The sequence below is a fragment of the Asterias amurensis genome, chromosome 22 (assembly GCF_032118995.1).
Source record: "Asterias amurensis chromosome 22, ASM3211899v1".
In the NCBI taxonomy this organism is placed as follows: domain Eukaryota; kingdom Metazoa; phylum Echinodermata; class Asteroidea; order Forcipulatida; family Asteriidae; genus Asterias; species Asterias amurensis.
In genome coordinates, this window is record NC_092669.1 from 12126859 (window position 1) to 12142616 (window position 15758).

At 40.0% G+C, this 15758-nt stretch overlaps 1 protein-coding gene across 3 annotated transcripts in view; it reads right to left on the reverse strand.

Moving 5' to 3' along the window:
* Window positions 1-15758, reverse strand: part of LOC139953517 (low-density lipoprotein receptor-related protein 4-like) — a 46996-nt gene that overhangs the window by 10925 nt on the left and 20313 nt on the right. For 2 of the 3 annotated variants that reach the window (XM_071952953.1, XM_071952952.1), the window contains exons 2-24: window positions 14669-14824; window positions 14320-14436; window positions 13754-13870; window positions 13276-13392; window positions 12762-12884; window positions 12147-12269; window positions 11698-11814; window positions 11198-11326; window positions 10746-10883; window positions 10135-10266; window positions 9290-9550; window positions 8538-8694; window positions 7898-8115; window positions 7188-7364; window positions 6657-6779; window positions 6006-6214; window positions 4956-5143; window positions 4280-4481; window positions 3216-3405; window positions 2675-2806; window positions 2387-2524; window positions 1318-1576; window positions 470-638 (exon numbers count right to left, since the gene is read on the reverse strand). In XM_071952953.1, coding sequence (XP_071809054.1) covers window positions 470-638; window positions 1318-1576; window positions 2387-2524; window positions 2675-2806; window positions 3216-3405; window positions 4280-4481; window positions 4956-5143; window positions 6006-6214; window positions 6657-6779; window positions 7188-7364; window positions 7898-8115; window positions 8538-8694; window positions 9290-9550; window positions 10135-10266; window positions 10746-10883; window positions 11198-11326; window positions 11698-11814; window positions 12147-12269; window positions 12762-12884; window positions 13276-13392; window positions 13754-13870; window positions 14320-14436; window positions 14669-14824 — 3692 coding nt within the window. The remainder of the gene's footprint in view (window positions 1-469; window positions 639-1317; window positions 1577-2386; window positions 2525-2674; window positions 2807-3215; window positions 3406-4279; window positions 4482-4955; window positions 5144-6005; window positions 6215-6656; window positions 6780-7187; window positions 7365-7897; window positions 8116-8537; window positions 8695-9289; window positions 9551-10134; window positions 10267-10745; window positions 10884-11197; window positions 11327-11697; window positions 11815-12146; window positions 12270-12761; window positions 12885-13275; window positions 13393-13753; window positions 13871-14319; window positions 14437-14668; window positions 14825-15758) is intronic. The other variant, XM_071952955.1, reaches the window with a different exon arrangement.

A 15758-nucleotide genomic window follows, 5' to 3' on the forward strand; every position in this document is an offset into this window, starting at 1 on the left:
AAGAAAGAAAAAACTGGAGCGGAACTTGTCTGTGATTGGACTGTGTAATGCTTTTGTATGCGTAAACTTCTGCAGAGCCAAACTTTCAGAATCCTAGCGTCAATTTCACCAAAACTCTTCCCAACTTAGGATTCATCTGAGAACTAACGACAATTTAAGTTCTGTATCCATAGATATACGGACGCAGTGAACCCATCCTAAGTTATTACTCGTCCTTATTCGAGATGAATTAATGATAGCGTTTTGTGAATTCGACTACTGAACCTTTATTTCTTTAAATAAAAAATATTTCTATAGTGGGATCTGTTTTGTCTATAACCATCCAAAAAAGATTTTGTTTTCAAGCAGAGTGATTTTCTAAGCTGAGTTTGTTTGTAATGGCAGACTTCTATTTTATGAAACACAGAACCGGGGAAGAGCATGCCTGTCTCAAATAATATCAAACAATACATTTATTGTGTTTATCTACCTGATGATTCAAGCTGCCATCACACCAGAACAATGTCCGTTCCTCGTAGTCGATGGTCAGTCCGTTCGGCCACGAGATGTCTCGATCAATCAGGACCTCGCTGTTCTGACCATCCATCCAGGCCCTGGCAATCAGCGGCACCTCACCCCAGTCAGTCCAGTACATGTACCTGACAAAACCAGAAGACGCTCACCAATTTAACTCAAATCTTCCTCAGGGTAGTTATAATATTATTTTTTTGTCAGTACTTTTTATCAATTTTTTTTAATACTTCGTAATGTAATGTGCAATTGATAGTATTTGTGGAAATTAAGCAATATAAATATCTGTAAGTCAGTAAGGTACTTTTTTATTAGCAACCACATACGGTTGGATTCGTTAAATCTTATTATTATTACTTTTAGAATAACAATGACGGGTAGGCTATAATACGACAGATTGATCTTAAGAATAACTTTAAAAACATAGTAATAATAATGTTTAATTTAACTATTGTTTTATTTTTTAATTGATTAATTGATTGATTTTTGTGTGTGTGTGTGTGTGTGTGTGTGTGTGTGTGTGTGTGTGTGTGTGTGTGTTAGCGAGAAAGACTCTGCTAGGGTTCAAGTGTCAAGCTAATACTATTTTCTCGTTTAGATTTTTTTTTTTTTTTTTTTACCGAGAAAGACTCTGCTAGGGTTGAAGCGTCAAGCTAATTCTATTTTCTCGTTTGGGGATGGGTTTATATATTTCTTGACTTGTTTTATTCAAAACAAATTATTATTATTATTTTTTTTTGGGGGGGAGCACGGATTTCCGGTTAAAAACAGAGAATTAAAATCCCTAAAAATAATGAAATTTCTTACCCATCTTGATGGTCAAGCGCCAATGCCCTCGGCTTATCAATATTCTCCCAGATCAGGACTTTCCGATTCTCCCCGTCAAGGTCACTGACCTCGATCCATCTCTTCCCGGTATCTGTCCAGTAGATCTTCCTGCCGACGGAATCGACTCGGAGTCCATCCGTCACAACGAGGTTGGAATCGATGACGACTTCGGAGTTGCTACCATCAAGGTCTGAACGGCTGATTGTCTTCTCTGTGATCCCGGCCCAGTAGATTTTTTCTGGATACATCAGGAAATTATTATTATCATTCAGCATCTTCCTCTCCAAAGAATTAAAGCGCTTTACAGCAAATGTTTAATCTAAAGCACTTGCAAATATTATATTTGGGTGTGATCTCTGGGTGAGACCACAAGTATGGGGCTAGATACATGTAGCTCAGTTGGTAGAGCGCCGGCACGTTAATCCAGAGGTCATTGGTTCGAATCCCACTCTAGTCAAATCTTTGTTTAACCCAAAAATCAAGTATTATATTAAACAGTGAGCACTGCACAATAGCAAAGACTTTTTAAAAAATATGAAGATTATATACAAAAAATAGCCCAAGTATAAAAATTACACAAGAAATGCAAGACAGCAAATGTTCAAAGTTAACTAAGTTAAAATGTTTATACAAGCAAAGCTGGGTGTTCAAGGAGCAGTAAAACCAAAACGAAAGAAAGACAGACACAACAAAATTATTCCTTGAAAACCTGTTGACATAACATAAGTTTTGAGAAAAGATTTGAACTTTTGTGGTACAAAGACAATATCTTAGATTAAGTGGTAGAGAGTTCCAGGCGCGTGGTGCAGCTGAAGAAAAAGACCCGTCTCCCAAGGAGACCTGGGTTCATTGAGGAGAAGCGATTCAATTTAGTTTACTAGTCCTACCATGGAGCCGTTTCTCACAATGTTTTATACTACCAACAGCTCTCCATTGCTCGTAACCAAGTAAGTTTGTATGCTAACAATTATTCTGAGTAATTTCCAATAGTGTCCAGTGCTTTTAAAAGTTAAAGAAAGCATCAAGCAAACAAATGGTAGAGACTCACTCTCTATGACGTCAACGTCCACTGCGATTGCCTTTTGAATATTATCGGGTAGGATCTGGACATCTGCATAGTATGGGACATCAAGAGAGATCTGGCGAAGGTCAGTACGACGAGCTACCATCAGAAACTCATTCATGCCTGGAAAAGTATAAAAAAGAACCAGTTACACTGGCGTGTCAAGCTGAGCGGTCTAGTTCACTGGACCAAAGCTCTGGTGTTGTCAGCGGCAGAGTGTTGGTTCAAAACCCAGTCATGATACTTGTAGCTCAAATTTGGCTTAGGCCTTACCTGTCTCACAAGTGTGTCCATCAAACTTGAGGGTAATACCGACTGTACAGGCGCAGGTGTACCCTCGGGGGTTGGGAGACATCAGACAAATGTGACTACAGCCTCCGTTGTTCATTAGGCACGGTGAGCTCACTGCAAAAGGCAAAGATGTCTTAAGATAAAGGTCTTACAAAGGATAGTGCAAGTACTATAAGGGTCTTGGTACTTTTTTGCAAACACAAAACACAATGTCCACAGATTTATATTAACCATACACAGTTTAAAGATTATGATGGTAGAAAGCTTCCCTTAAATTATTACTTATTGAGGTAATGTAGTTTATCAGAAATGAGTAAAAGAACATTTCAAAAATAATTTTTGTCCCGTTTTACATGCTAAAATAATTTTCGTCTCACTGACCAACAAATTTGTTTTGTGACAAACTTTTGCTTTTGAAATTTCTTTTGATTGATTGATACCTGTTAGTGGTGGTGAACTACTGTTGGTTATCAATAAATTAATAAATAATTGAGTAAATAAATTAAAATAAATGCACCCTTACCTCTCTGCCTGTGTCTACTATAGACGTGTATATCCATCAAGTCTTCAAGACCATCGGTCATCGTGGACCGAGATTCACCGGTCAGTTTGTCTGCACTCTCGATAGACAATGACTGCCAGTCCGTCCAGTAAATCCGATCCTGGAAGACTGTCAGACCAAAGGGGTGAGGGATCTGCTCGTCAATTAGGGTCTGGCGAGAAAAAAGTAGAGTAAAGAACATTAAAGTTAGGAGCGTATTATAAGAGCACGGACTCAAGCTCTAGTGTTTCTGATCAGCAGAGTCTGGGTTTGGCATGGTGAGTTGTGGCCGAGTGGTCAAGCACAGTGGACTCAAGCTCTGATGTTTCTGATCAGCAGAGTGTGGGTTCAAGTCCCAGTCTTGTCATTGTGTGTTGTGGCCGAGTGGTTTAGCACACTGGACTCAAGCTCTGATGTTTCTGATCAGCAGAGTGTGGGTTCAAGTCCCAGTCTTGTCATTGTGTGTTGTGGCTAAGTGGTTTAGCACACTGGACTCAAGCTCTGGTGTTTCTGATCAGCAGAGTGTGGGTTCAAGTCCCAGTCTTGTCATTATGTGTTGTGGCTGAGTGGTTTAGCACACTGGACTCAAGCTCTGGTGTTTCTGACCAGCAGAGTGTGGGTTCGAGTCCTGGTCGTGACGTGAAAGCAAGACACTCAACCGTTGCTTCGTCCTTCGCATAAGACGTACATGTAAAGCTGTTGGTCCTGTGTGTTGTGTACACATGTAAAAGAACCCAGTGCACTTATAGAAAATAGGAGCGGGTCGCCTCGGTGTTCCTGGTTTGATTGGCAGAATACTGCGCCAAAGCACCCTGTAAACCATAACACAGTGCTATGCAAAAGGAGTATGTCTCATAGTTTTGCAAATGAAGCTCCACATACATTGCAGGGAAATATACTGTGTGCTTTGATATGCCCCTAGGGATGTGATAAAGCCCTATATAAGAACCCAGTATTATTGTTATTAAACTTGGTAACTCTCATTTAGTTTAAGCAATGAAAACTTAAAAATACTTCAAACAAAAATAGGGAGCATTGATCCTCACCTGTCGCCCACTGCCATCTATGTTTGCAAACTCAATTTTCTTGGCGCCAGCGTCGGTCCAGTACAGTCTTCGTAGTTCATAGTCGAGGGCGAGGCCGTTTGGCCACACAAGGTCTTGATAAACTATGGCCACACGACTTGACCCGTCCATCCCGGCACGTTCTATCTTTGGGTTTGAGCCCCAGTCCGTCCAAAACATATACCTTCAAAATACAGATTTCTACATGTTAAAGGGTCTGGGTACATTTTGTAACACAAAACACAATGTCAACAGATTTACATTAAACTTTATACACAGTTTGAAGTTAACGATAATAGAAAGCTTCCCTTAAAATATTACTTGCGCAGGCGCTGTAGTTTTTGAGAAATTAGTAAAGCCATGTCACACAAAATAAATTTTCTTCACAGTTTGAGCATTTAAAAAATATTTACCAGTTATGCTGTTTTACCATAACTGGTTAATACGTTTTTACATGCTATTACATTTATAAAAATGAATTTCGACACTAGGAAAATTTCAACGCTGGTTGATTTGAAACAAAGAGTTGTCTATTAAAGAACTAAATACATGATATACAGTTACAATTCTTTTTCAAAATTAGCTTGCCTAGGAGTTGTAGGGTGGGCCTTTTTGATAAGAAAAAAGGGGGGATAAAATAGAAATATTTGCGACCAACCTTGATATTGGGTCTACTAAGATGTCCCTAGGCCTGTCCAGGTCTTCCCAGAGTAATATACTTCGATCACTTCCGTCATAGTTCGCTATTTCAATTCTATCCATTCCGGCTTCAGTCCAGTAGAGTTTCTTAGTCACCCAGTCCACGGCTAAGCCAGCCGGACTCTCTAAGCTTACATCAATGATTAACTATCAAGTACAAAATGGAATATTATTAGTCTAATCCAAAGCTATGTTCCTTACAGGCGTCTCCTATTCTTTGAATTCTGGATTACTTGCTTTCCCCAAAACGCGCACCAACTGGGGGACAGGTCCTTTGTTTATGCTGGGCCGTTCACAAACATTTTTTTTAAACCGCTCAAATCACCTTTGATACAAATAACACACAGCAAAAAAATAAAAAAGCAAAATGAACAAAAGTCAATAAAATATATAGTTTTTCATAAAATGTGTTTAGTCCTGTGCGAAAAACTCCAAGCACAGTGCATCAACAATTCACAGCAAAATAAAAACATCCGACACATTTTTCTTGCCACACAAAACTCACCTGTCACATCCAGTAACTCCATTGGATGGCAGTTTAATCACAAATAGAATATTCATTACTTATAATATGTAAATTAGATGGAAGGGGGTTGGGCGAACAATGTTTCTTAATTTTGTTATTTAGGGAGCATGGATAAATTTGGTCACGGGCACGCCCAAAATCCGACGCATTCCTTCACGGGACAACACAAACAAAAGAAAATCTACCCTTTGTCATGCCTTTTTAGGCTTCAGGCTCGAGTGAGAAATTACTTCTTATTCAAAAACTATGTTACTTCACGTCCAGTGCCTTTAAGTAGAGCTATCAAGGCCAAGGTTGCGTATAAAAGGACAAGCAACCCCAACAAATATTGACAGCAGGGACCACACAGCTGTTTTCACGGACAAATCAACATTTTCATTTTCAATTTTCATTACAGGCGTCAGCAGCAAGATCTTACAGATACATATAATATAGGGCAAAAAAACATTTAAGAATTTAAAAATTAACAGAGACAAGTCTCACCTCTTGTTCAGAGCCGTCCCATTTGGCTCTGTTTATTGTGTCGTCAACGACGTCGGTCCAGAAGATCAACTCCTCCTTGTCGTCCCAGTCCAGAGCAACGGCGCTGTTAAGATTCTCCAGAGGAATGACGACATCGGTGAAGTCATCCGTATCGAAGGAGACTCGACGGATGTAATCGCTCCCGGCAAACAACAGGAAAGTGTTGATTTCTGGAGGGTGGAATATTGCAGAAGTTTAAGGTTAATTTCAAGGTTTATTTATTATCCACAGTAACTGTCTAGTTGTAAAGACACTGCTCTAGAGTTGCAAAGGTCGTTGGTTTGAATCCCCAGGCCCGGCCCCCCCCCCCCCAAATGAGAAGACTGGTCTTTGACAATTAGCAAACGTGTCCAGTGCCTTTAAGAAACCCACTACGCCAACTAATGCCTTTTGGTATTTACCCTACCCAAGCTAATGCCCTTTATATTGGCCTACCTTCAGCACACGTGGAGTCATTATAACGCTTGAAGCCTGTGGGGCAGGCACATCTGTAGCTGACCAGGTTGGGCAGGCAAAGTTGACCGAGTAATAACCAATAGTGTCTAGTGCCTTTAAGCTATTGCCCTTTATATTGGCCCTATCCAAAAGCTAATGCCCTTTATATTGGCCTACCTTCAGCACACGTGGAGTCATTATAAAGCTTAAAGCCTGTGGGGCAGGCACAGCTGTAGCTGACCAGGTTGGGCAGGCAAAGGTGACTGCAACCTCCATTGTTATCACCGCACTTGTTGATGACTGAATATTGGGAAAGAATAGGAAACAAACGGGAAACAGAAACTTTAAAATCCGAGTAGTGATTTTTGATTCTCGGGAATGGGGGACTTTTGAAACGCTGGCGGCAGCAGACATAACAGTTCTTTTTAAACAGATTTGCTCACTTTCAAAATGACGCGATTTGGAATAACAATCTTTAAAAAAAATCTCCCTTTTAACATAATAGAAGATTCCAATTCCAATCACTCCATTGGTCAATAACAAGATTGCAACATACCATCTAGTTGCCTTTGGGGGTTGAATGGGTGAATATTAAAAGGTATGTTCAGTTGTCAAATTTCCATTATTTAAAATAAAAAAATCACCCTTGAGCATAATAGAAGATTCCAAATCTAATCACAGGATTGGTTAATCAAGATTGGGACATACCATCTGGTTGCCTCTGGGGGTGGAACGAGTGGATATCCATTGGGAAGTGCAACTGGCTCTGGATCATCTCGATTCCTGTGCCGGTGAATTTGTTGGCGCTGTTGATGCTCTTTGTGTGCCAGTCCGTCCAGTAGATTGAGTCCTCGAACAACGTGATGGCAAACGGGTGAGGCAGACCTAAAAGGTTTATTAAATGAAAAGTAAGGCCAAGTCGAAATAGGCGGCTACGGCTACGGCTATTTTTGTTCCTGCGCCATCATGTGTTGTGATATAGGAAGACCTTAGCAACACCCTTAGTAACAGTCGTAGCCGTTCTCGCACTGAAAACTGACTTCAATAAAGTTGAAAAGAATTTTTGGAATAAGCATTTCTCGTTTCAGCAAGTCTAAACTTTCATGTTTCTCAAATAGAAACTTTTTTAATCAATAAGGATGAATGAAAACGCTTAAAAAGAAAAATCTGTTAACAATATTTTGATGTTTTTAATAAACAGGCTGTACCTCCGGTATGGGTCATTTTTTAGATTAAAACATAATTTTGTTTTAAAAGATCATAACTTTTGAACCAGAAATGATACAAGTGTGTAAGGTACATCAACTTGAAGCTTGTCGAATGATCTTTCCAGCCATGTGTAAAAACAGAAAAACAGTGATTCATCCCCACAGTGACTTCATTTCACAGAGGCCATCACAAACTGTTTATCATCGTACCTTGATTGATAATAGCTTTCCTCTGTGACCCGTTCAAGTTTGCGCTCTCAATGACATGATGTTTAGCGTCAACCCAGTAGACCTTCTGCGTAGTGTAGTCGATGGTCAGTCCGTTCGGCCAGAAGAGGTTGGTGTTAGCGATGATCCGGCGAGAGCTACCGTCCATCCCGGCAGACTCGATCTTCGGAGTGCTTCCCCAGTCTGTCCAGAACATCAACCTGAGTGAAAGATTTGATTTAGGGCGTGTCATGACAACAGTTTTTATTCATCATCATTCGGCAAAGATTTCATCCCTAATGGGGGCGCACTCCTGCTTACCAATTAAAAGCAGGAAACCAAGTGCTTTGTACGTTATAGTAATTTTGTCTGGTAACTTTGATTGGAAAGCACAATTTTTTTGCAATGTAATCATTGGGAAAAATGTTGTTTATAAATGCTTCCATATAAACATCCATGCGTCGACCGGTCGCTAGCAATTGGTATAAATCATATCAGAAAAACACTTGTAAAACCAAAAATAAAGATCGCACAACAACACAGTTTTTAGAATCGGAAACAGGTAAACAGATGATCACTGAAATAAATGGTGAATGGAAGGGTTTATCTGATGTTTTTTTTTATATACACAGCTCCAACATACCCTTGTTCTGGATGCACAGCAAATGCTCTCGGTTTCTCCATATCTTCCCAGATCAGTACTGAGCGTTGGGATCCATCTAGATTACTGACTTCAATTCTGGATGTCCCGGAATCGGTCCAGTATAACTTCCTTCCGATCCAATCGACAGCAATACCACCTGGGAGTAATACAGGAAACAATCAAGGCTCATTTAAAGGCAGTGGACGCTATTGGTAATATTGTCAAAGACTAGCCGTCACAGTTGGTGTATCTCAACGTATTATGCATAAAATAACCAACCTATGACAATTTGAGCTCAATCGGTCATCAAAATCGCGAGATAATTATGAAAGAAAAACACACCCTTGTCACACAAAGTTGTGTGCATTTAGATGATTGATTTCGAGACCTCAAGTTCTAAATCTGAGGTTTCAAAATCAAATTCGTGGAAAATCACGTCTTTCTCTAAAACTATGGCACTTCACAGGGAGCTGTTTCTCACAATGTTTTATACCATCAACCTCTCCCCATTACTCTTCACTAAGTAAGGTTTTATGCCAATAATTATTTTGAGTAATTACCAATAGTGTCAACTGCCTTTAATCATGAATATCATCCAGTAGAAGCATGGCTGGTAAAACAGAATGCAATATACCATGCTTGTCATAATGACACTCCTGATGCCATGACAAAGTATCAAATTAGATAGAGTACGTTTTATAATGGACTGTGAAACCGGACCATGTGAGATACTCATTAAGTTATCAACTCACCTGGACTTTCGAGTCCAGTCGTAATGACACTTCGTACCCCCGTCCCGTTGAGATAGACCCTCTTGATACTATCCAGCGTAACATCTGACCAGAAAACCAGCTCCTCTCCAACATCTGACCAGAAAACCAGCTCCTCTCCGATCAGGTAATCCAGCGCGATGGCGTTCTCTAAATCCCTTAAGATCGGAGTGTAGTGGAAGTTGCTTGGTTCCAGTCGGCGGATATCAATGCGATTGGCAAATAGGAGGTAGGGTTCCGGACCTTCAATGTCAAGATGGGGATTGTTATGTTAGTGAGAAGAGTAAGAATAACAATAACTAGACATGCTGTACCTCACAATACTTTTTATTTAATAATAATAATAATAATAATAATAATAATAAATCATATTTTATAAAGCGACTTTTACAAAAGTTACAAAGCGCTGTACAGTAACTACGAATAAATGCAAATTATAATAACCTAGCTTAGCATTAAAGTAAATGAGTCTTTAACATGACTATGAAGGATTCAAGAGATGAAGTCTGACGGATGTGAAGAGGGAGATTGTTCCATATGTGCGCAGCCGTCGATTTCACCAAACTCATCATAACTTAGGATTAATCCTACAACTAGTACCTAGGACTTAGGACGAGTAAAGTTCCGTAATCCGTATCCTTATTTATGATACGTAAGGTAGGACACATTAAACCCATCCCAAGTTAGGACGGGTTACTCGTTCTAATCCGTGAAAGAATTAATCCTAGCATTTCGTGAAACCGGTTGCAGGTGCGCTAATAACTGTGGAGGCTTGTTGGCCATACCGGGTGTAGACTGAACGATCAAAAAATGATTTAGAGACATACCTTGTGCCTTACAGGTTGTGCCGTCCAGCCGGAGTTCATATCCAGCGATACATGAACATTCGTAGGACCCTACGGTGTTGACGCAAACCTGACTACAAATACCCTCATCTTCTTCTTCACATTCATTCACATCTAAAAACAAAATGAAAACAAACAACGCAGTGTTTTCAAGAAAATACAACAACTTTGAATTTCCAGTTACAAGGATGAGATAAGCCCGGTTCATACTTCCTGCGAATGTGAATGCGAAGCGAATCTTGACGTCACAAATTCGCAACGAACAATTCGCAGCAGTTGCCCTCTGCTCTACTCCCTTGCGAATAATCGCTGCGAAAGGAGGGTGTGACGTCAAATTCACGTCAAATCCGCTTCGCATTCGCAGGAAGTATGAACCGGGCTTTAGGCTAATGATAAAAAAAAACTGGAGCGCAAAGCAATCTGAAGCGCTCTTTCTACTTTCGTCTTCATTTTTAAAATAATCTTATCTCAATAAAAAAAAACTATTGTGTTTGTTTAACATTTTTTGGGGGGAGGGGGGGTGGGGAGGGGGGATGTTAAAAAGGATTTCCGGTTAAACAAACAAATACCCCATTTCCAACCTGCCTTCTTACCTACGCACTCTTTACCATCTCCACCGATCAGGTAACCATGGTTACAGGAGCATCGCACCCCAGGGCTTAAGCCAGTGCAGATCTGATCGCACCCGCCGTTGTCCGAACCGCAGGACTGTCTGGTCAAATCGTCAGAGTCTAAATAAATAAAAATATATATATTAGTACAAAATGAGGGATGTTTGCACCTTTTTTTCTTTCTGTGGTTCGTTTGAAAACCACCTATGCAGCAGAATAATGTGTCCATGATGAATAAACAGTGGTTGAGTTTGTTGAATAAAAATGCTATGCAAACGTCGCTGAATATACATGCAAGTCCAGGTGGGTACGAATGGTAGTATCAACTAGAGTCAGTCACAGACACTTTCCGCTTGGCAGCGAAAGAAAAAGTCCACTGGGAACTTGGCTAAAGTCTTTGGGTTTGCGAAACGTCTGTCGTATGTTTTACTTACAACATGGCTGAACAGGTCTTTCATCACTGCTGTCTCCACAGTCATCATTACCATTGCAGACTTTTGATAATCCTATACACTGACGATTCTTGCATTGGAACTGGTCATTGCCGCACACTCTAGAGTTGGCTGTTACAGAATCAGAAATGAAGGGAATTACAAACTACTATCACAATAAAACTGAGATGAAATTGAAAGTTTTGAGTTTTTGAAGACGTTTTTGTATACTTCTCATTGAGATTGTAGTTGACAACTGAAATTTGAGTGGCGAGTAAAAAAAAAAAAAAAATGAATTACATAATAAGAATTGCCCAATACAATTTCTCCGACGCTAAAATTAAAGTTGACTCTTTTAACTTTCAATGATAATATTTTGAGATTGACTTAAAGCTTAAAGTTGAATTTGGATATTCAAAGTTGATTGTTTGAGTTTTGAAATCGCCTCAACTAAAGAAAAAAAAGAAAAAAAAATTAATGAAAAAAAGAAGAAGTAAACTTACGACAATCTTCCTCGTCGCTGTTATCAGAGCAGTCTGGTTCCCCGTCACACCTCCATGCGCCTCTTATACATCTTCCTGTAATACACTGGAACTGGTCAGGGGAGCAGGTATGCTCGGCTAAAGGGAAGGAAAAGGTCAACTTTACATTTTGAAGGCTGCCTTTAAAACTGATCATTAAACGAAAAGCAAAAGTGTTCTCTGAAACTGTCTCATGAAAACAGGTATGTGATAGGCTGTTGAAAAAAACCAACCTTAATTGTGACTGAAAGCGTGAAAGCTTGCTAGCGTGAATCCGGCTTACAAACATTTATATTTTGTTTTAAAAGCTATGGGGTATTCTATATGGTTTTGTATTCATGTTTTTATGAGTTTGATCGAGTGTAATAAGAACCCAGTTCAATTATAATTATTATTAAAATTATTAAATCCAATATTAATCAAGGACTTACGACATTCAAGTTCATCGGACAGGTCTTCACAATCATAGTCTCCGTCACATCTCCACCGGCCGTAAATACACGTATCGTCCCCACAGCGAAACTCATCATCTGTGCACGTCATATTATGACCCCCTGCCAAAAACATAAAGAAGAAACGATTATTACCGCATTAGAACTGTCATCTATTTTACATAACTTCCAGGCATGCAACGCAAGTGCGGAGTGCGGCAGCCGAAACGCCACGAGACATGAGACCCACAATGGTACCCTAGCAAATGTTGAGTATGCTCCGAGGTGCATTGTTAGCATGTACTAGGCTTATTTTACGTGATTGTAGTTGTAAACTGTTGTTGCCAGGCTTATATTAGGCTTTTGTTTCGTTTTTTTTTTTTTTTTTCCACATTAAAAAAAAAGAACCCAAAACGCGGAATTCCGCGGAAGAGTTGCATGCCTGAACTACATTACTTTGAAGTGAAATGTTTCTCAAAAGGCTTTTTACTATTAAATGCTGCTGTAGGCTTCAAACCGAAGGTTTTTATTGCCACTAATTTAAAGACTGATTACCAAACGTACACCCTCGCTTTAGAAATAATGGACTCCGAACAAACTTTGGGGAAAACGTACCACAATTTGCTTCATCACTGGAATCGGCGCAATCATTGTCACCATCGCAGACATAGTCCTTTAGAATACAGTTACCAGTCTGACACAAGAACTGCCCATGGCTGCACGGCACTACGCTATCCGCTGAAACAAAATTGTGAAAAGGATGTTATCAGGTTAAATGGCTTCTGACTCGCATGCTCGACAAAGAAAGCGCAATTGTCAAAACAACCGCGAGGCCAAGCTACAATCTTGGCAATATCCTGTTGGGCCTCCCATGCCCCCTTTTACTGTGCGTTCTGATTGCACGGATTGCAGGGTCTTCTGCGTTACAGTCTACCTTGAGCGGGGGGACGGGGGACGGGGGACAGAATGTTTCTTGTCAGGGGGAAGTGGACATGGAGTGGTTTTATGGAACGTTGGGAATGGGTGGCCCATGCTATTTGACCGGGATTGTAGGCCGAGCCGAATTTGGAGCAAAAGCCGTTGTTTCGAAAAAGGACCTATGACTGAATCTTATTCTAAGATGACTTACGGCATGATGTTTCGTCAGAGCCGTCCGGACAGTCTATATCCCCATCACAGGTCCAGGAGCTGGCTACACATCCACCAGCAAGGCAAGAAAACTCTGATGTCTTACATGACTGGGCAGCTAGGAAACAACCGGAGAGAAAACTTGTGTTTCAAAATTCTGCTAACTGATTAAAGATAGGATCAAAAAGTTTTGTCAAGGTAATGCTCCACAAACCTTGCTGGAGAAAACACTGAGTGCTTTGATATGCACCTATTGAAAAATCTTTCAAGATACTGAACAACTTACGACATAATGAAAACACTTAAGATATTGAAGAAACTTACAAGATATTGAAAACAATTCTGACAAATTGAAAACACAATCTGAGAAAAGTTTTACTGACAGTAATGCTTCTCAAACTCAGTTTTGCGGCATAAAAATGTATCAAAAAACTTGCGACAGAATGAACAAATTATACGAGATAATGACAAAAACTTACGACATATTTCATCTGATCCATCCCCGCAGTCATCTTCTCCATCGCAAACCCATCGCTGTCTGATGCATTTATTATTTGCACATTGAAATTTACTCTTCCCTTCACACTCCTCCGTAGCTGTACGAGATCGGAAAATGTACATCGTAAACTTTTAATTTCAAAGAAACAAAAATAACTAGACATTAAGTGGTTGTAAACATTTGATTATAAGCACTACATGTACATGTAGGGAACCCTTGTCTAACCTTTAATGCTTAAAGGGTTTACAACTGAAAATAAATTGAAAGTCAGACCTGTGCTTAGTGCTTGAGATAATGGTTCCACTAGTTTGCAGTAACACAATGTGTCTACTTGCTGGGAGATCATATTCTTTTGAGAACTTGTCTTGTTATAGTATTCTACAACCGCGGATTAGATTTTTTTTAGGAATTCGGGAAACTTCTCAGTTCTGAAAAGAACTGTCCCGCTCTTAAACTACTACCTCTGCAGAAGGGTAGGAAAACGGCCTAAAATCTTTCGCTTTAATTGATCGAGGGGATTCGAGACTGGCTTATTAGTCAACTTACGACAGTTTGTCTCATCAGACACATCTCCGCAGTCGTTGTCCGTGTCACAAACCCAGCTCACTGGTATGCACTTCGCATTCCCGCATTCAAATTGGTCGGCAGAACACGTCGGTAAAGCTGTTGGAAGAAAGGAAGCACAATCAAGCACAAGCAACGTCAACAGCTGTTCTATTTTTCAAAACTTTTTTCTTTTGCTGGAGTGTTAAAATAAATCCCTTTTTTTTTTCTTTTCTTTTTTACAAAAACAAAACGTTTTTTTTTTTTTGTGAAAAAAAAGAAAAAAAGAAGAACCTTTATTTTGCGTTAAACATGTTAAAGAAGAAATAAATCTACTAAATTGTCTACTTACTGCAACCGACTTCGTCAGCCCCGTCCCCACAATCGTCATCACCATCGCATCTCCACTGAGGTGGGATGCAGATACAATCTCCTGTCACCTTAGGTGGACATGTGAATTCATTGTGTTTGCAATGGCAGGAATTAGGGGTTGTGAGAAACAGGTATCCTGGAGAGAAAGAAGAAGTTATTGAGATTTGATGAACTTTGAAGAGTTTAAGACAAAATGACTTGGTTCTCTCATTATTATAGACCACAAAGATCATCTAGATGTTACAATTCTCCTGTCACCTTAGGTGGGCATGTGAACTCATAAGGTTTGCACTGGCAGGAATAAGGGGTTGTGAGGAACCGGTATCCTGGAGAAGAAAGACAAAGGGATTGAGATTTGACTAACTTTTAGAGTTTGGAAAACTGGCCTGGGTTCTCCCCTTATTTTAGACCATAAACCTCCTACATGTGGATTTTGCAATTCAGGTGGTTTACAGACTCTGTGCATCACTAGAATTTTGTTGTTTAAATATATTTTATCTCAATCACATACGTACACATAGAGCAAGGACCAGAGTTATGAAGCATGTAGGATTACATAACATGGCATGGCTGACTAACAAACTAAGCACCCATACCCCCCGAGATAGAAACCAAACAGGTTCAAAGAATCTTGTAAAAATCACTCCCCTTTTATACAGAAGAACTGACTTGTACTACGTTATATAACGTTAGGAATGGGTGGCCCAAGCATTTTGGCCGGGATTGTACATGTAGCACTGAGATTGTGGTTTGGCCGCCTTACATGTACAAACTTAGTAGGCCTTAGTACATCCCCCGAGAAAGAAACCAAACAAAGTCAAAGAATCTTGTAAAAATTACTCCCCTTTACAGAAATGACTACAGAAATGACTACAGAAATGACTACTACCATGTACTTAGTACACTACTGTGCACCCTGGCAGAACTGGACCATAGTAGGGCTAGCACTAAGGGCAAAACCACTGTGTCACCCTCCACAATAGAAAATCACTGCCCAGTTCTTAAGCCTGTGGGAAAAGGTCTTTGGCTGAGGAGAGGAGAGTCTGTGTAAAGGGTCTTGCACTAATCCC